The sequence below is a fragment of the Narcine bancroftii genome, chromosome 7, assembly GCF_036971445.1.
Source record: "Narcine bancroftii isolate sNarBan1 chromosome 7, sNarBan1.hap1, whole genome shotgun sequence".
Lineage (NCBI taxonomy): Eukaryota > Metazoa > Chordata > Chondrichthyes > Torpediniformes > Narcinidae > Narcine > Narcine bancroftii.
The window spans coordinates 77952711-77973164 of record NC_091475.1 but is presented as its reverse complement, the minus strand read 5'-3'; the positions used below and the strand labels follow the sequence as shown (position 1 = coordinate 77973164).

Genomic DNA, 20454 nt, shown 5'->3' with positions numbered 1-20454 from the left:
TCTTCCTAATGTACTACATCCTCTGGTTCCTCACTACCCTGCCAGTTACAAAATATTCAGTGGTCAAATATCATTAACCATTTTATACATCAATTACCCCAGCTTTACCAACAGCCTTTTCATACATTCATGCACATTCACAACTTTCAGATGATGATTAGTATGGTTTAATCTCTCTCCCCCTCCTTTCTATCCTATATGCTTACATGTAAATAGAGGGTTGTTCTTCTCAAAGGAAAAGCCTTTCATCTGGGATCAAGGCAAAAACATACATTTCAAAATAAATCAGATGTTTTGAAGGAGACAGGGATAAATGATAAACCAGAGTGGATCCTCTAATTTGTAAGCCCAAGCAACAGCACCCCATCTTTCTCCAAAGTGCATCAGTGACCCAAACTCAACAATTTCAAGTATCTCCATTTACACTTGTGTAACCACACCACTATTGTTTATGCCATTTGAAATCCATCTTGTACCCATTACTGGCCTTCCCCTCCCTCCTGCCACTTTAAACTTGGGTTTTATTTTAGATTTCCCAGATCCACAAGGCCCGAATCTCTTGATCACCTGGTTTATATTTTGATTTCTCAACAGAGAATTTTGAATTTCCACAAAAACCAGCTTCACTTATGTTTACCTTGCATGTCCAAGGTGAGAGTGGTCATATACTGTCGGCCCACAGCTATACCTGTCAAAAAAACCAACAATAAAACTTAGGAAGAAATCAACTCCCAATATTTTAATTATAATTTGCAGAACAGCCCCAACCAAATATCCTGTTTCCAATACAAACCTAAAAAAATCATTAAAGATATAAACATTAGCATTTTTAAAATGTCATTTCCCAACCATTTCTAACTAGCATGGGGATCATGAGGGGAAGCACAGCAATGGCAGAGTAGTGGAACAAAAGGAACACATGGGGAAGGAGCACCTGACTGGCAGGTGGATTATGCAGTCAGGGAGTACTCCACAGGAAGAGAGGCAGTGCAGACATTGCTAACTGTGGCAGAACACCACAAAGCCCTCGGGCCAATATTGAGGAAGCTTACTCCACAATTCATCAAGATCTTCTAAGCTCAGTCCATTTGCTAACACTATCCACATATCCCTTAATATCAAGAGATCTATTGATCTCTGCTTTAAATTAAATCCCCATACCTTCACGGTCCTTCTTGGGTGAAGAATTCTAAGCAATTACTGCTGAGTGAAGAAATTTCTCTGCATCCAAGTTCCAAAAGTCCTATGTATAGTTCTATTATTAATTGCAAATTTCACTGAGCTTCATTCTTCAGAACTTCTCAATCTCTCTCCTCTGTGGTAAACATGTCATTCCTGGAATTAGTCTAGTGAATTTTTGCTGCCCTCTCTATTTGGCAAGTACATCCTCTCTCAGATAAGGAGACCAAAACTGTACACAATACCCAGGAAATGTCTCTCCAAGACCTCAGATAAAAAATACTTTTTAATCCCTCATTCAAATTCTAACAGCCCACTTGCCTTTCTATAGGTAAAATAGGAGGAGCAGAATCCATGGGCCAAATGATCTAATTCTGACCCTACTTCTTTTATGTTCTTGCTGAACCTGCATGTTAGCATTTTGACTTTTAATCAAGGACATCTTGTCCCCTGTGGACACCCATATTCCCAAACTTTCACTATTTAAAACAAAACTGTGGTTTTCTGTCTGTGCAAAGTGGCTACACTTGAAACAGGTTTACATACTCCTCACTATGTAAATTCCTACCTAGTTTAAAAATCATCAGAAAATGTGGAAGTATGACATCTATTTCCTCAGTCAAAATGTTGAAACAGGTTGCCAAATACTGACCCTTGCAATACAAGACTAGCCACATCTTGCCAATTTGAAGAAGACCTGTTTCTTTCTGCTCTCTGTTCTGTCTGTTACAAGTTCATGCCAACATATCACACAATTATGCTACTCTAATTTTGTTTACCTATTTCCTGTGTGGTAACTTCTCTACAGCTTTCTGAAATTTAAATAGAACACGTACATGGTTTTCCCCATTCGACTCTGCATCAGACAAACATCATCGAAGGAAATGGTTAGTTTGCCCTTCATGCCTCCTGTCCATCAATAAAGGCAGACCAAGCACTTTTCTGATTTCTCCCCTTATCCCACAACTGTCAACTTCCATCTTGAACTTATTCAAAGACTGCAAGATGCTGGGCAAAGAATTCCAAAGATTCATGATCCTCAGAGAAAAAGGAATTACACCTCAACTTTATCTTAAAGGGTTGCTCCTTATTCTAAAACAAAACTTGTACCTAGGTATTCTCGATTAGAGAATGATCGCCTCAGCAGCTCTCCCATAAATTTCTATGGTTCAATAAGAATATTACCGCGATGTTGTGCCGAACCTATGTAAACCTTCAACAAAACCTTCCCTACTTCACACCTGTAACCCTCTATTTTTCTTGTGTCCACGTGTCTGAGCGTTTAAATGTTCCTTTGTACCAGCCTCCACCATCATCCCGACAATGTATTCTCGACACTCACTACTCTGTAAAAAAAAACTTACCCCTGACGTCTCCCCCAAACTTTCCACCCCTGACTTTAAACAGATATCTTCTATTTCTTCCAAACAATTATAGGGTGAAACTCTCTTTAATAATCTTCACCTTTATCTCTGGAATCAACTCAAAAACCTTCACATTGTGCCTCCAATTCAGGCAAGCTCTTCCTTAAATAAGAGGATTGAAACTAAAATAGATCCGATGTGATCTGATCACCTAGCCATAAAGTTCTTATCATAATACCACCCCCCCCACCCCCCCGGCATTTAAACAGTAATTTGTTTTCTTAGTTCTCCCTCTCTTATTATACTATATTTGCTACTTTTATTCCCATTCACGTCACCTCTCCCTTTGCCTTTTCAGACTATTTCCCGCACAAATTGTTAATTCCCCTCTGCATCGCCGACAGTGCTTAGTGTTTTGGGAATGCAAACCCACTATAACCGTTTACATGGGATGTCCTTAAAGAACTGTAGCATATTTTGTTAGTAGCTTCCCAGTGACATGTTAGATTAACTGGTTTCATCTCATTGCTGCTGTCTGCCTCCACCTCTCCCAAGAAAACTGTGTTGCTCGGCCGGGAGGAAGGAGCACCGCGCTGCGAGAGGGAGCGCCGGTTGGAAGGTGGGCAGCGCGGTACCAGGAGGCAGTGGCAGGCGCCGACAGCACCAAGGGCTGCTTGCTTCGCGTCAGGCTGTTGTAGACTCGCAGGCCGGCCGGGTAGCCGTTGTCTGCTCCGCCGCCGGCGCTTGGCCGCACGCTCTCCGAGCCGCAGCCTCCGGCCTGGTCTCCGTTCGCTGAGCTCAGCAGAAGCCGAGGCCCACCGACGTGAATCCAACGGCCCAGCAGCAACCGCCCCCAAAGGCCAGCGGCGCAGCCCGGCAACCTCCCCATGGTGCAGGGCCGAGCACGCGCCCCAGAACGCGCACACGCTAGGGGAAGGCAGGGTCCAACGCGCCGGAAATCGGCGACGACCCCGCCCTGACACCCGTCAATTCGCCGCCTATCAGGCGAGGAGGCTGCAAAGCTGGGCGCGGGTCGGATGCCCGGGTGGGTAGGTGCCCTTCAGAGGATCGGCCGTAGTATCCTAGGCAACCAGATCAAGTCCAAGCTCCATGGCAACGGGGCCGTCCTCCTAATCGGAGGCAAAGTGCAGCATTGACCTTTCAACCATGGGTGTCTGGCCGCAAAGTTTAAATATGTCCCGCTCCTGGTACACAGCCTGCTGGAATTTGTAGTCTTATCAGCCACTTAATAGCGCTCCATAGCGGTGCGACTCCAAGTACCAGGCGGCTTTTCGTCGGCGCACGCGCATTGCCCGCAACCGGCTCTTGACGGCTCCCATCGAAATAGGCGGGGTCGAATTGGAAAACGCTCCCGCCCATCGACTCTGCGGATTGGTGAGCTCCTGCCCGGCAAGAGCCGAAGTGGGCACGTAAGAGGCTGGACAGTAATGCCAATCATGGATAAAAATCGATTTTTGCGTGAAGTGTTGGTAGAGGTAAATTTAAAATGTATATTTAACACCGCAATAGACAGACAACTATTTTAAAAAACTCCAACGCTAAATATGAAATCCATATTAAAAATGACGGAAAAATAGTTGTCAGATGGGCACGAGCGGCGGCGCGCACTCGGCGACGTCATAATACTATGCAAATGAGGAGCACCGGCGCGCAGGCGTGCTGTCCTCCCGAGTGTTTCCCAAGTGTTTCAAACTGGGTTCGCTGTTTCCACGTTGGATTCAAAACCCAGAGATTGGGATCGGACTGTGTAGGGGTGGAGGGGCACCGAGGGCAAGGAGGATGCGTCCACAGTCGCTAATGTAAGGGGCGACTTTTCCAACCCTCCGCTCCCTTCTCTCTGCCTTCACTGTCTTTTCCAATTTAGTTGTTTGTTCCCCCCCCCCCCAAAGAGAAAGGCGGAGAGTGCGGGGCTGAAGGTGCAGCGTGTGAGCGAGCGAGTGTGGCCCAAGAAAAGTCCACTTGCCCCCCACTCCTGCCCCAACCAATAACAAATGTAGCTTGCAAGATGCTGAGTCCTGCGAACGGGGAGCAGCTGCACGCTGTGAACTACGTGGAGGACTATCTGGATTCAATCGAGTCTCTGCCTTTCGATCTCCAGAGGAACGTTTCTCTGATGAGGGAAATCGATGCTAAATACCAAGGTAGGAACTGGGGTGCGCGCCCGGTCCCCATCAAACCGCTGCAGCACTGGGGCGGGCCGAACAAAAGAGCCGCTCCAGCACTCAGCCATTTTGGCAGAAAGAGGAATAAATGTCCGACAGTCAACGACGCAGGGACCAGCGACTAGACAGCTCGACCAGGGGGTTTGGGAGCCGGCGAACGGGTGTGTTGGGGACACGCAGGCTGAAGTGCCGGCTGTACTTAACCTGGGATCTAATGCCCGCCCTGCTCCTTCCTCCCTCCCTGAGTCTCTTTAACGGGGCCGGATGTGTCGGCGGGCGGTGATCGCAACCTTTCCCCGACAACCAGAGCTTCGGCCGTTGGCGGCTGCTCCTCTGTGAAAGGAGCTCCCCGGCCGAGCGATGAATGGGTCGGATGACGGGTGCCGGCAGCTGGGGGAGTGGGTGTGTATGTGTGGGTTTTCCCGGCCTGATATCAGCGCATAGGACTAACTCGTTCCAAGAGGCGCCACCGCGCTAAGGAGCCGCCGCGCTGCGGCCTCACTTATAGCTCCGTCGCTTATTAGCATAGATCCGCCTCCTTCACCTTCATTGGTCACTGCTTGTTTCCCAATTGGTAGCGGCATGTCCTCTGGTAAACGGAGTGTCCTGCCAGTCAGCACCGGGGTGGGGTCAGCGAGATGGCGCAGCGTTTTGATAAGCTGTCATTGAGTTCGACGAATCGCGCGTGATAGGCTCCAACCATTGTCAGTCATTCGTATGGGGGCAGGATATTATATGGTGCATTTTAATTGGCTACTAGTCGCTGAAGAAACGCAAGTGGCCCCTTGCGCGTTCTAAAGGCAACTGGTCACTGGATCAGGGACGCGGTGGCTTTGCGTCTTTTGATTGGGTTCACCGAGTGCCAATCACGATAAAGGGCGTCATTTGAGCGCATCTGCGAATCAGCCGCCCCGCGGGAAGGCTACCGCACTCTGATTAGTTCCGTCCATGTTGTTTCCCAGACCTGACCGTGGATTGGACGGCAGCCCCGTCCATCAGGGTGGTGGGCGGCCATCGGCTGGTTTATTCTCCATTTTAGGTCCTTTTGGCATCATCTTTGTTGACTTCGGCTCCTGTAACCGAATTGGCGGCCCGCAGCGCTCCCCCTTCACCCGAGCGTGAGCTGCCGCTGCACGGTCCAGGCGGCGGGCGCGCTGTGGCTGCAGATACATTGATTTTGCTACATTTTCCGGCCGCTCTCTCCCATTGGGTGCGCCGGGCTGCGCGTCCCCACTGCGGGGAAGGCTACACATCCCGGGGGTACTGCTGTGCAACACACAAAGGGAATGCGCGAGTACTTGGGAGGCGAGGGCTGGATAATATTTCCTGCAGCATCTGAGGCAGAGGGGGGAATCTTGTGCAGGGTTATAAAATCACGAGGGCCGTGGATAAAGTCGTATTGTCCCACTGTGGATTATTCTAGAACTAGAGAGTAGAGGTTTATGGTGAGATACCAGAACCTGAGCAACAACTTTTCCATCGGGATCGAGCTGCCAGACTGTCGTACAATGACAACATCCCAAAAGTATGACAGTTATAGGAATAGGGACTAACACAGCCAGTATGGATCGGAGGTAGACCTGCAGAAAGGAAGAACAGCAATGGACCTTTGGGGTTCAGGGGAATTAAATTGAAATTAAGACTCAGCAACGATTCTAAATTATTGTGGGTCATCCCTGATGATGGGAGGCAGTTTTAAAAAAAAAACTGGAAAATGGGTATGAGACTATAGCAAGGGAGAAATTGAAATCCTAATCGATTTGGAGGCTGATGTATCCAGATTTCTTCACCAGCACCCCAGAAGTCTTGAGGAGTGGATTAAAACTAGAACATTCCCTGGATTCTGGAGAGAACCCAGAGGATTAGAAATGAATTAATCAAGAAAAGAGTTGGCTAAAGCAAGGAGCAACAGGCCAATAAGGTTAACAACTCAGTGGGGAAATGCTAAGATGTATTAAGGAGGGAATAGTAGGAGATTGAGAAAATAATACAGGCAAAACAGAGTTTGATGGAACATAGAGCACAAGAGCAGGTCTTTCAGCCCACTTGACTGCACTGAACGTGATTCCCAAATAAAACATTGCTTCTTGCACATGACATCCTTCTGTTCCCTGCTTCTATCTAAAAGCTTCCTAAAGGCTACTTCCACCAAGAGTATCTTAAATGTCCTATTCCATCAGCCTCAACCACCATTCTCAGAAGTTCAATCTGAGTTTAAAAAAACTTATCTGTGACATCTCCCCTAAACTTTCCTCCACTCAACTTCAACAGATGTCCTCTGGTATTGGCCATTGCTGCCCTGGGGTAAAAAAGTGCTGGCTGTCCACCCTATCTATGTCCTTCATAATCTTGTACACTTCAATATACACCTAATCTTATACACTTCATGTTGCCTCTCATCCTCTGTCGCTCCAAAGAGAAAAGCCCTGTCTTGTGCAACCTTTCTTCATGTGACATGCTCTCTCATCCAGGCATCCTGGTAAATCTCCTCTGCACCCATTCTGAAGCTTCCAATTATGTGTGGTTAACCTCTTTGGAAGGAAGAATGAAAAATCAAATTATTTAAATAGAATGAGGATGCAGTAGAAAGGAAACTGGGGGCCTTGTTCATAAAACATAAAAGGTTGGCGTGCAGGTACTTAGGAGATTAATGGAATGTTGATGTTTATTGCAAAAGGTGTGCCGTATAAAAGTAGGGTGGGGCGATTTAATTTTATTGGACACTGGTCCCACAATATTGCCCTGTGAGACTAAGTCCTTGTATATGAGGGGTAGGACATGGTCTTCCCATAGATATGAAAATAACAGATACAGCTATGTGCTCTGCCATTACTGCATTGATATATATAATGGTTAACCCTGCTTCAGATATGATGCAAGTTTCAGCACTCCAGACCCTGGCCCTCAAATCCTTGACAAGAGGTTGGGGATTGTTGTAGATACAAAGGCACTGAGAGTCACTAAAAGCAAACATGTAAGAAGGTATATTGGGCTTCATTGCAAGAGGATGTGAATACCAGAGCAACGATCTGCTGTAAATGAATGGACACTTGAGGAAGGAAGTGTTTACCATAGAGGGAGTACAGAAGCTCACCTGCCTAGATTCAGAGATGGTGGGAGTGTCATATGGGGATGACCATCCTGATGCTCACTCGTCATTAGCAGATTGAGAGAGGGTCTCCTTGAAGTGTACAGAGTTTGGACAATGTTCATTGTGAACAGAACTGAAGGATCTTGAACACAGAATCTTCAAGATTATGTGGTTTGAGATTTGGAGGGTGGTGGATTCCTTCCTCAGGGTGGAGAATGGATATATTTAAAAATGAGCTTTCCAAAAAGGCTTCAAAGGGTTTTGGGAAAAAAGAGCAGGGATGTGGTGGTGAAGAATCAGCACGATTGTACAGACAGCACAAGCTCAAAGGCCCAATGCTCTGCACTGTGGAAGGGGAGTACTGAGGGAGTGTCCCACTGTGGGAGGGGCAGTACCGAGGGAGTGTCCCACTGTGGGAGGGGGAGTACTGAGGGAGTGTCCCACTGTGGGAGGGGCAGTACTGAGGGAGTGTCCCACTGTGGGAGGGGGAGTACTGAGGGAGTGTCCCACTGTGGGAGGGGGAGTACTGAGGGAGTGTCCCACTGTGGGAGGGGGAGTACTGAGGGAGTGTCCCACTGTGGGAGGGGCAGTACTGAGGGGGTGTCACACTGGGAGTGGTTTTAACTTTGAAGTGAGATTTTATCCTCTGAGAGATGATTATATTTTTTAATGTTCTCACCTGGGGCTGGTATTTATCCCTCAAACAATATTCTTGAGGTGGGATCAGACTGTTGTGGGAGCTTGCTGTGATGATCTTGACTGATGTGTTCTCCTCAGAGGGCTGCCAGGACTGTGGACGGGGCCAGTGGGCGCAGGCTGCATAATGCAGGTCTTTCTCTCCACAGACGTCCTGAAGGAGCTGGATGAGTACTACGAGAAGCACAAGCGGGAGACGGACATAGCCCAGAGACGGCGGATCCTACACTACATCCAGAGAGCCCTGATCCGCAGCCAGGAACTGGGCGATGAGAAGATCCAGATTGTCAACCAGATGGTAGAGCAGGTGGAGAACCGGAGCCGGCAAGTGGAGGGGCACATCGAGCTCTTTGAGAACTGCGCTGAGGCCAATGAGGCCAACGGCAAGACCTCGCTGGACAGGTCCAGGAACGAGGGAGCAGCAGTGGTGGAGAAGGCTAGCGCCAAGAGGTCCAGGAGGCAGCGCAATAACGAGAACCGGGAGAACACGTCCAGTAACCATGACCATGAGGAGACCAGTGCTGGGATGCCCAAGGAGAAAAAAGCCAAGACATCCAAGAAAAAGAAGAGATCCAAAGCCAAGGCAGAGAGGGAAGCATCCCCTGCTGACCTCCCCATTGACCCCAATGAGCCCACTTACTGCCTGTGCAACCAGGTCTCCTATGGAGAGATGATTGGCTGTGATAACGATGAGTGTCCCATTGAGTGGTTCCACTTCTCCTGCGTGAGTCTCCACCACAAACCGAAGGGCAAATGGTACTGTCCCAAATGTAGAGGCGAGAATGAGAAAACCATGGACAAAGCACTGGAGAAATCCAAAAAGGAGAGGGCCTACACCAGGTAGTTTCTATTCCAGCGCCTACTTTCTGTACAGTAACAGATTTCTGTGTATTTATTATTGAAGTTTTTACCTCTGGGCCAAAAATTGGTTGGAGTGTATTTTAAAAAAGGCAATCGTTCTGGAGACCAGTTAAAAGTTTTGTTTTTCAAATAACGCTGAGGACTAAAAGAGCCCAGGTTTTTAAGTCTCATGTCTGGGGCCTGACCTCATTTTTGTTTTGTAAGGAAAAAACATTTTCTTGAGAAAATTGTAAAAAAAAGGTAATTTCCTTTTTTTTTTAAAATCCTCATCTCCATCTGAACAAAAAAAATTAGAGAAGGGGGAATGGTTTTAAAATATTTATCAGAAAAAGCTGCCTTTTTAGTTTCTCAGAGGTTGTATAAATGTACAGGTAGGAACTTGTATAGTGTATGATTCACCAGTATAGGGTTTAACCAGATTGTAAGAAATAATTTTATTGTTACTTGCTTAACAGAAACATGTACAGCTGTGATATATAAAGGAAAAATGAAAGAGATGTCGAGCAATGCGAGTGTGATTTGTGCCTCATTCAAGACACCTGCCGCAGTACTCACCAGTGGTTTAGGCTCTTCCCCACACCTGTCCTACCATCACTCTCCCCTTCTCCTGTTTGGTTCTATACTTTGTCCATTCAGGTAGCAACACACTGCCCTTCACCCAAGCACAGACCTTGAGAAGCACTTGAATTCTAGGAAGTGGGTGTGTATAGTGTATAAACACCTGTGTAGCTGTGTGTCTGTGTATAAACACCTGTATAGCTCTGTCTGTGTGTGTGTGTGTGTGTGTGTGTGTGTGTGTGTATATACACACCTGTATAGCTGTGTGTGTGTATGCACACCTGTATAGTTGTGTGTGTGTGTATGTGTATAAACACCTGTATAGCTGTGTGTGTGTGTATGTGTATAAACACCTGTATAGCTGCGTGTGTGTATAAACACCTGTATAGCTGTGTGTATGTAGGTGGCCTCATTTACTCTCTGTATGTGTCGCTATTATTTGTCCTGGGTTAGGGCAGCTAGAACATCGAAGAAGCTGGATGCTAACCATGACAAGGCATCCAGAAACAGTGCCCCAGCCACCATCCTGAGTCCTTGTCCCTCTCACACCAGTGCACAGGGCTGCAGTGTGTAGCATGGACAAAACACACTATGTTTACTCACCCAGGCATGCTCTCCCCAAAGCCACCAATTCTCCCACACTGTGGGTTGGGTGGAGTGGTGGGGGAAGAAGCACCGCTACCCGCAGGTTCCCCTGCTGGTCATGCACCATTCCAACTTGGAAATAGATCATTGTTCCTTTCTTGTCACCGGTCAAACCCTGGAACTCCCTCCCTCCTCAACTGCACCATGGGAGCACCACAGGAAGGGGTGCAATGGTTCAGGGAGGTGGTTCATCCCCACCATCTCGGGGACAGTCAGGAAGGGCCTTACCAACAAAACCCAGGCTGTTTGGTGGATAAGGATTCTGGACCAGGACGTGGAACTGCATTTACAAAGCACCTCTCTACTTTCTATCAGGAAACAAACAATCGAGTTGGGCTGAAGAGGGAGATGGACCAGTCATGCAAATATTCCACCAGCCAAACATGGATCAAAGAACAGGCTCCTTATGACAGGAGATGCTCTGTGCTGAGGATCAGTCATGTGCTCTCTCAATGCCGGGTGATTGACGTAGACTGAAGAACCAATGGGTGCCAGCATCATATCAAAGCCCCTTGAGGGAGATTTCTCTGGGCGGTGCCTCATTTGCCTGCCCTTAATGACTGACCTATCAGGAGGTCAGAGAAAAGGCATGGGAGGTCCTTGCACCAAAAGCCTGCAGGATCCCATCCCACATACTCTCACACACCTTCCGCAGCACAGCGGGTGGGCCTCTTTTCCTCCTTTGTCATCTTGCATCACAGTTCTTGCGCATAATAGAAGGGGCATCACCCTTCTGCCTCCTGGGGTACTTACAGCATTTAGGAGTGTCACAGATGATCCTGCACTTACAACTTTTTTCTGCAAACCCCAACATCTCCAGTCCTGGAATTGAACAAAACCCTACTGATCCCAGTTTGGGTAGTGTCCCAACCTCAAAATGTTGCACGTCAATCACAATTTCCCTCATAAATTCAAGCTAACTTTGCCTAAATGCTGGAAAGTGCCAGTGCAAACATTGAGCTGCAGGAGGAACACAGCAGGTCAGGCAGCATCCAGGGGTGGAAATGATCAGTCAACGTTTCAGATCAACACTTTCAATAAGACTTCAAATGCACAGTCATTGCTTCCAGCTGTTGTCAGTCTCAAGCTGTGTGCGTGTTCTCTCCATGTTTCCAACAGCAGTGTTGAATTTGCCACATTTGGCTGGGGCTATTCAGATGCTGGGATTTTTGGATTATTACCAGTGCGCCCTATTTCTTGATAGCCTCTCTATCGGACTCTGGGGTGCAGCTGACACCCAGGGGATTTTCTTGGCTGAATCTTCAGTGAGTGGAAGCGAGGGAAGATGGTGGATTAAAGGGAAGGCTGATGGTGCAGAAGCCATTTGGGTTACAGTGAAAAGTAAAGGGAGAACAGCATTTTAGGAAGTAATCGGTGGGAAATAATCAGAGTGAGGGGGAAGGTGTGAGAAGTGCAAAAGTAACAAGGTGGTGGACGTTGGAGGATTTTCTAACCCAAACATTATACAGGAGCATTGTGGAGTATGAGGTACTCTTGAAATTCATCAAAGCAAACATTGCCATCAGAGAGGGGAAGGCCCTGGATAGGTTCAGGTGGATGAGACGACAAGAAATCCTTTCAATGGCCCTTCAGGTGTAGGACCAGAAATAGGCCATTTGGCTCATTTTCTGCCATTCAAATCATGGCTGATATATTTTTCCACTTAACCCCATTCTCCTGCCTTCTCCCCACCATCTTTGATGCCCTTGCTAATCATGAACCTCTCACCCTCTGTTTGAAATCTACCCAATGACCTGGCCTCCACAGCTGTGCACCAATTAATTCCACAGATTCCCCTCGCTGAAGAACTTCATCTTGGTTATAAAGGGGTGTCCTGTTATTCTGAGGCAGTGCCCTCTGGTCCTAGACTCTCCCACAACTAAAAACATCTCCACATCCACTCTATCTGGCCCTTTCTATATTTGGGAGATTCCAATGAGATTCCCCTCAGCTTTCTTCAAGTAAGTAAAGGCCCAGAACAATCAAACCCTCCTAATTAGTTAACCCTTTAATTCCAAGGATTATTCTCCTAAACTCCCTCTGGACCCTCTCCAATGCCAGCACACCCTTCCTTCGATATGGGGCCCAAAACTGGTCATAATACTCCAAAAGTGGTCTGACCAATGTCTTATAAAGCCTCAGCATTACATCCTTGGTTTTATATTCTCATCCTCTTGAAATGAACACTAACATTTCATTTGCTTTCCTCTTTACCAACTCAATCTGAAAGTTGACCTGCGGGGAATCCTGCATGACGACTCCCATGTTCCTTTGGACTTATCCTTTCTGAATTTTCTCACCATTTAGAAAATAGTCCACTTGTATATATTCCTTCAACCCTTCAATTCGACACCACCATGTTACATTCCATCTGCCACTTCTTTGCTCATTCTCCCAACCTGTCCAAGTCCCTCTGCAGACTTGCTGCTTCAACACTACCTGCCCCTCCATCTATCTTCATATCATCCGCAAACTTGACAACAAAACCATCAATTCCATCGACTAAATCACTTACACACAATATGAAAAGTAGCAGACCCAACACCAACCCCTGTGGAACACCACTGGACCCACAGCCAGCCAGAAAAGGCCCCCTTTATTCCCACCCTGCTGTCAGCCAATCTTCTATCCACTCACGTAACTTTCCCGTCCTATCTTATTAAGCAGCCTTGTATGGCATCTTGTCGAAGGCCTTCTGGAAATCCAAGTAAACAACATCCTCTGACTCTTCTTTCTCTCTCTCGCTTGTTACTTCCTCAAAGATCTCCAACAGTTTTGTTCTCCTCTGAAGGAAACAATGCTGGCTCCTGCCTATTTATTTGTGCTTTCAAGTATCTCAACTTTCATAAAGCAATCTAGATCTTGCCAACCACTGAAGTCAGACTAGCTATTTCCCATCGTTGCCCCGCTCCCTTCTTAAAGAGTGGGGTGACATTTGCAATGTTCCTGTCCTCTGGAACCTTTCCTGACTCTTTCAGGATCTGTCAGGCTGATGCCAGGAGACTGTGAACATTTGGATTTGTGAATCCCACCGGGTACTTTGCTCAGTTGCTGAGTTTGTTGAAATAGAGGAAGATAAAAATGTTTCCAAATATTAAAGGAATAAGGGATTTGAGAGCCGTATAGGGAAGTGGTGGGGAGGTCGAAGGCCAGCTGTGATCCTGATAAATGGGGGAGCAGTTCAAGGTTTGACACCTAACTCCTGCTTCAAGTATTTATGACAGAAACTGAGAGCTGTTCACCACGGGCAACCTGGAGCAGCATAAAACATACAGGAATAGAATTTTAAAAGAGATTAGGAGAGTAAAAAGAGGTGTGAAAAATATTGTGAGGTAAAATGAAGGGAAATCCTTTGGTGTGTTAAAAGGAAAGGGTTTTGAGAGAAAAGAATAAGTTTGGTTAGAGACCAAAATGGAAGGTTGGATGTGGAAGCTGTGGATGGGTCAGGTTCCAGCTGAATATTTTGCATGTGTGTAGAGAAGAGTGTGTTGATGTACATGGACATCAATGAGTAAGAATGCACAACAATACACAAACGTGCTGCAGAAACTCAGCAGGTCACGCATTACCACAGAAAGTAAAGGGTAATCTGACATAGGGCCCAGGGCTGAAATGTTGGTTGTCCTTTACTTCCCAAGGACGCTGTGTGACCTGCTGAGCTTCTCCAGCATTTTTCTCCAGCAATCGACCCTAGCATCTGCAGACTTTCATGTTTAACAGCAAGAATCTCAACATAAAGACATATTAAACAGCCTGGCATCTTTAACCCTGGATAAAACACCAGGCCCAAATAAAATGAAAGAGCGCAGCTGGTCTCCCTCTTTGGCTCCTTTCGTGGACCGGAGGACTAGCAGATTGTTGACGTGATGCCATCATGGAGAAAGGGAGTCAGTCCAATGTTAGCAGTGGGCAAACTTGGGAAAGTGCTGAAGGATGGCATTTGGAGAGGTCAGTTACTCTGTCAAACTTCTACTGGTGCAATGTGGAAAGTATGTGTCTGGTGTGGAAATTCATGTGTCCAGGAATGCTGAAGGTCACAAACACAGCCAGGTCCATCTCAGGCTCTGACCTCTGACCTCCTATCACCCTGCTCACAACTTCTTGCTGCTATCTTCAGGCAAAAGGTACAGATGCCTGAAGTCCAGTACCTCTAGGTTCAAGAACAACAGCTACCAGGGTCCTGAAACTCCCAGCATTACACTAACCAGGGACTGCTCTGAAAGCACAAAAAGACTGTCTGCACTATTCCAAAGCCAATATTTATTATCAAAATTTCTTTTGTATTTATTGTCACTTTTTAATGTAATTTAATATATAATATTGCAGTTGCATTTTTTTTCCATTGTGCCTATAAGGGACTTAGATAGGGTGGACAGCCAGAACTTTTTACCCAGGACAAATACTAGAGGACATCTGTTTAAGGTGAGTGGAGAAGAGGTGAGGGGAGACATCAGGTTTGCTTTTTCCATACAATAACAATAGGGGCCTTCAAAAAAAATTCTTAGGTACATGGATTTGAGAAAAATAGAGGGTTTTGTGTGTGGGAGAAGGTGTACATAGGTTGGCACAATAGAGCAGGCCAAAGGGCTTGTACTCCACTGTAATGTTCTATATACCTCTTTGGCTGCACCAGGTAAGAATTTCTGTGCATATGTACATTGTAGAACAGTAAACATTATCATGATGGGTTAAACAGGATAGTCATCAGGGATTTGTTGAAGAAAGTTGTTGTTTGGGGGCGTGGCCATGCGAAGGACTTAGACGTGTTTTGGTTGAGCTCTCCTTGAAGAGTACTAAATAGACCACACATGATATAATTATATTTGGCCTGGAAGATCATATTAAATATATATTAGAGTTGGCCCGCTGGCCGCCGCGCCAGTATAGTGCATGCACACTGAAGGTGAAAATGAAGACGCCGGAGGTGTGGAGGGATCTCAGAGTCCTGAATCCCGGGGATCGGAGCGCCGCACTCAGCCCACCCGGCTCCCGGACACACAGACGTGGCTGGAGTTGGGGACCATCCTCGCTGGGTCTGCGCTTCAGCGGTGACGCCGGACCGAACGTCTCGTTGGCGATGCCTTCCCCCTCGCTCCGTGCGCGGCGGACCCTGCCTCCCGCTCCTTTTGTTGGAGACGAGCCCGGCGCCGTGAGATCGCAGTTGAATCCCTCTCCAACCATGGGAGGGGAGTGGGAGCAACGCGCTCTTCTCAGCCAATTCCTCCACCGCCCCGGATGCCGGCGTTTCAATGGGGGGTTCGGGTGCCTTCGTCAGGCGACCGACCTGTTGGTCCAAGACAAGGGGAGAGCGTACAAACTCCACACAGACAGCACCTGAACTCGGGTGAACGTGGAGCTGCGACCCCACATTCCACATCAGGACTGTGTGTAAGATTGGGAGCAGTGAGACGGAAGCTTATTTTGTTCCTGTGATTTATGCCTTTCTTGGGGTGGGGGGGGTCCTTCTCTGACCACTTGCCTAACAATTAACCTAATCAGATGTGGAGTTACCACAGTACAACAGTTCTCAACCTTTTTCTTTCCACTCGCGTCCCTGTGCCATTGGTGCTCTGTGATTAGTAAGGGATTGCTTAAGGTGGTCTGTGGGTGGGAAGAAAAAGTTTGAAGACCACTGCTTTAATCATCCCTCATTGACTCGTCATGTGCACGGTTTCAGAACGCTAAAGGAAATGGGCCAATGACAATTTTTCTCAAGCAAAATATTTCAGTAACAATTGGGTCTAGAGCAGTGATTTTCACCCTTTCCTTCCCACTCACATCCCACCTTAAGCAATCCCTTACTAATTACAGAGTTCCGATGGCATAGGGCACACATGTCAAACTCTGGCCCGCGGGCCAAATTTGGCCCGCAATATAATTATATTTGGCCCGCAAGATCATTTCAAAAATGTATTAGAGGTGGCCCGCTGGCCGCCGCACCAGTATAGCGCATGCACAGTAATACAACAAATCCCAGAATGTATTGGCGTCAGCCTGCTAATCGCCCCCATCTCCTCTGTTTACGTTGCAGGGTCTCACCGTGGACTCTGGTTTTGGGGCCTGGCCGGTGTCAGGGGAAGCCAAGGCCGCTTCCCAGTGCCCAGAACCGGAGGCCTCGGGCCTGACCTCGCCAGGACTGTTGCCCACTCCCCCTCCCTGCCGCAGGCCGATCCGCGACTCACGGTGACGGGGCCGCTGATCCGCCAAGATGCTGCCCTGCAGCGAGAGCCGATGCCCCCGCACTGTCGTTGTCCAACCCGATCGCCCGCAAACCCCGCCCTCCCGCACACAGGCCTGAGTAAGTATTATGAACTTTAATCTCAGGATAAAACGATCTTCCAATAGTTTCATGCCACAGTGATAAATATATTCCTGCACCTGGAAACAAGCTCATTATGCATAAAACTTGAAAAGTGTGTAAATCAAAAGATATCTGTACCAATGGAAAAAGGGCATGGCAAATAACCCTGCTAGAGTTCATGCTCACAATCAGTCACCCATTTGATTGTTTCAGGAATCATGTTATTCTCCCACATTCTCAATAGCCCTCAGATTTTACTATTCGACAGCACACTAGCAACATTTGACAAATCCTCTAGAGAAATATTATTTATTAAATATTTTATTTCTCATTTGTTAATGCTTCTGGAAAGAGTTTATCCAAAACTATTATTAAACATTTATTTTAATAAAAAAAAGTTTAACATTACATATGTTGAAAGAAGAGAAAACATGCAGATGTTGTTGAAAATTTTCAATAAATATTTAGTTCGGCCCTCGACTTAGTCCAAGTTTTTAATTTTGGCCCTCCGTGAATTTGAGTTTGACACCCCTGAAATAGACGGTCAAAACTTGAAAATCAAGATTTTCTTCTTCAAAAATGGATAAAACTAGCAGGAAGAAGCCAAGGCAGCTGAGAACAAAGATTGAAGAAGTTCCTATTCAATCAGAAACACTGGGTGAAAGTCCAAAAGGGAGTGGTGCAAAAATGGCAACAGGACTGCAGAACCAGGTAAAACTGGGGAGTCAGGTCAAGAATTGAGCATCATCCTGGAAACTGATTCATAAGTGTTGAAACGATGAGAGATATGATGGAGAAAATGATTGAAATAAAAAAGATTGTTGAAGACCTGATGGAGAGAATGGGTCTGAACTGACGAAAATGCTTGAAGAACCGAGGCTTTGGAGAAAAAATAGATAAAGAATGGGAGTTGGACAAACAAAAATGACCATATGGAGAATTTTAGTAGATAGAACAATGTCCGAATTATTGGAATCGAGGGAAGAGACCCAGTGAATGTTCTTCAAAATGGATCCCACAAGTGTTGGAGATGTGGAGAAAAACTACGTATCGAGAGAGCTCAGCAAACACTTGAACCCAGAAGAGCCAGCGATCAGAGACCAAAATCAGTTGTGGTGAAACTTTTAAGCTACCGAGAACGGGAGATAATTCTGGGAGCAGCAGAATAATGCCCCGCCCAAGGTTGATCATGAAAAGTACTATTTGTTCAAGGCTTTAGCCCGACCTTGATTAAACAAAGAAAATTTGAATATGTGAAAAGACACTAAAAACATGAAATACTCAATGATATGTCCTGCGACTTTGAGGACTGAAGTAGCAGAAGGGAACCAATAACGAGGTGGAAGACTTTCTGCAAAGTTTGTAGAGATTAAAGTTCCCGAACTTTAAGTAAGTAATAGAAGTAATATCTATAAGTAAAAGTAATAGAAGTTGGGGTTTTTTTAATTTATTGTTAAATTGTCTTGTGTTTATTGTTTAAAAGTAAAGTTTATAGAAATGGTCATGGAGAGATCATAAAGAGAAAATCTGGGAAAACTGGTAGCAGGGAGGAGTCTCGGTCTAAGGGGGAAAATGGCACCTGGAGAGGAGTAGCAAAAAGAAGGCACCAAAGGGAGGGGCTCTTCTTCCTCGAGATTCTCTGGGCTTTTTTTGTGGGCTTTTGGGGCTCTACATATACATCACCATCAGGGCAGGGACATTATGTGTTTTTCTTGTAGGGAAAGAATCACTATTATTTAAAGAGTGAAATAAAACTTTTAAAAATATTGTTTTAAAGAAGAATATGGATAGAACATTAAAATGTATTAGTTTTAATGTTAATGGAATTAATGGGTAGGTGAAGAGAAAACAGGTCTTGGCATAGCTGAAAAAATTAAAGGCAATTGTAGTCTTTTTACAAGAAACACATCTTACCAAATATGAACATGTAAGATTAAAAAGAGGATGGATGGGACAAGTAATATTGTCTTTGTTTGGATCAAACCCAAGAGGTGTAGCAATTTTAATTAATAAAAATATACCAATAATAATAGAAGAGACATTAACTGATCAAGCTGGAAGATTTATGATGGTACTCTGTAAAATTTATATAGAATCATGGACGTTTATGAATATTTACACCCCAAGTTATGATGATGAAGTCTTTATGAAGGATATCTTTTTAAAAACCACAGGGGGAAGACAAGATATATTGATTGGAGGAGATTTCAATTTTTGTTTAGCTCCAATATTGGACAAATCAGCGAGAACAATATCAAAGGCGAAAGCGGCAAAAACGACACTATCATTTATGAAGGATTTAAATCTAATTGATATATGGAGGCAGCGCAAGACTTAGAAAGAGACTATTCATTCTACTCAAGGGTACATGATTCACATACAAGGACTTATTTTAATGTCTGCTCAGTTACAAAGTAGAGTGGTAAAAACGGAGTAATTGGCAAGACTTTTGTCTGACCACCTGCTGTTAACATTAACTCTCACAATAATGGAAAAGCAAGAAAGTATGTACAGATGGCTCCTTAATGCTGTATTATTAAAAGGGAAAGATTTTTGTGAATTTATTAAGAAAAATATCTTGTGAAAACAATCTTCCTTCCACTGTCAACAGTTTTCTAATATGGGATACGCTCAAAGCTTATTTTAGGGGTCAAATGATCTCTTATACTAAAAATCTTGAGAGAATATAATGAGAGATTTAGAAGGTCTAGAGAAGGATATAACAAAATGGGGAAAAGAATATCAGATGTGAGGAACACAAGAATAATATAGCATATTAGAAAATTTAAAAATTACAATATAATACACTACAAACATATAGAACAGAAAAACAATATTAAAATATGATGAAGTAGGAGAACAGGCACATAAAGTGTTATCTTGGCAGGTTAAAGCAGAGGAGTCACCAGAATGTTAAACGCCATAGAAACAGAAGCTGATACTGTAACATGTAATTAAAAATAAATATATAACACGTTTACACAATGCTATATGAAACTATATAAATCAGAATTAGTTGGAGGTGAAAACAAGAACGAGATGGAAGAATTTTTTAACATATGTTGAACGTCCTAAACTAGAAGAGAGAGAAAAAAAAGATTTAGACCAGTGGTTCTCAACCTTTTTCTTTCCACTCACATCCCACTTTAAGTAATCCCTATACCATCGGAGCTCTGTGATTAGTAAGGGATTGCTTAAGGTGGGTTGTGAGTGGGAAGGAAAGGTTGAGAATCACTGCTCTAGACCCAATTGTTACTGAAATATTTTGCTTGAGAAAAATTGTCATTGACCCATTTCCTTTGGAATTATTGAAACCATGCATATAACGAGTCAATTAGGTACGATTCAAACAGTGGTTTTCAAACTTTTTCTTTCCACCCACATACCACCTTAAGCAATCCCTTACTAATCACAGAGCACCTATAGCATAGGGATTACTTAAAGTATGTGAGTGACAAGAAAAAGTTTGGGAACCACTGACTTAGATGCACCTCTTACAAGGGAAGAAATAGATAAAGCTCTGGGTACTTTACAAGCTAATGTCCCTGGGGGAAGATGGGTTTCTTCCCGAGTTCT

At 45.3% G+C, this 20454-nt stretch overlaps 2 protein-coding genes across 11 annotated transcripts in view; one reads left to right on the top strand and one right to left on the bottom strand.

Moving 5' to 3' along the window:
- Positions 1–5289, bottom strand: part of cars2 (cysteinyl-tRNA synthetase 2, mitochondrial) — a 54975-nt gene extending 49686 nt beyond the window's left edge. The window contains exons 1-3 of one of the 6 annotated variants that reach the window (XM_069890406.1): positions 3179–3265; positions 1162–1315; positions 638–688 (exon numbers count right to left, since the gene is read on the bottom strand). Coding sequence is in view for 2 of the 6 variants with exons in the window: in XM_069890402.1 (XP_069746503.1) it covers positions 638–688; positions 3179–3432 (305 nt within the window). In the remaining 4 variants the exon portion in view is untranslated. Of the gene's footprint in view, positions 1–206; positions 225–637; positions 689–1161; positions 1316–3178; positions 3978–5270 lie in introns of those variants that run through there. The other 5 variants (XM_069890409.1, XM_069890402.1, XM_069890404.1 and 2 more) reach the window with 5 other exon arrangements.
- ing1 (inhibitor of growth family, member 1) lies at positions 3246–19457 on the top strand. Of its 5 annotated transcripts, none has more exons than XM_069890415.1 (3): positions 3246–4039; positions 8663–9353; positions 19053–19456. In XM_069890415.1, exons 2-3 carry the CDS (start codon positions 8809–8811, stop codon positions 19189–19191), a joined length of 684 nt encoding a protein of 227 aa, XP_069746516.1. In that variant the 5' UTR covers positions 3246–4039; positions 8663–8808; the 3' UTR covers positions 19192–19456. The 5 variants fall into 5 exon arrangements, with proteins under 5 accessions (XP_069746516.1, XP_069746512.1, XP_069746515.1 ...); XM_069890411.1 differs by lacking the exon at positions 3246–4039 and adding an exon at positions 4208–4705; XM_069890414.1 differs by lacking the exons at positions 3246–4039; positions 19053–19456 and adding exons at positions 4208–4705; positions 10893–11020.
- Positions 19458–20454: the final 997 nt, after the last annotated feature.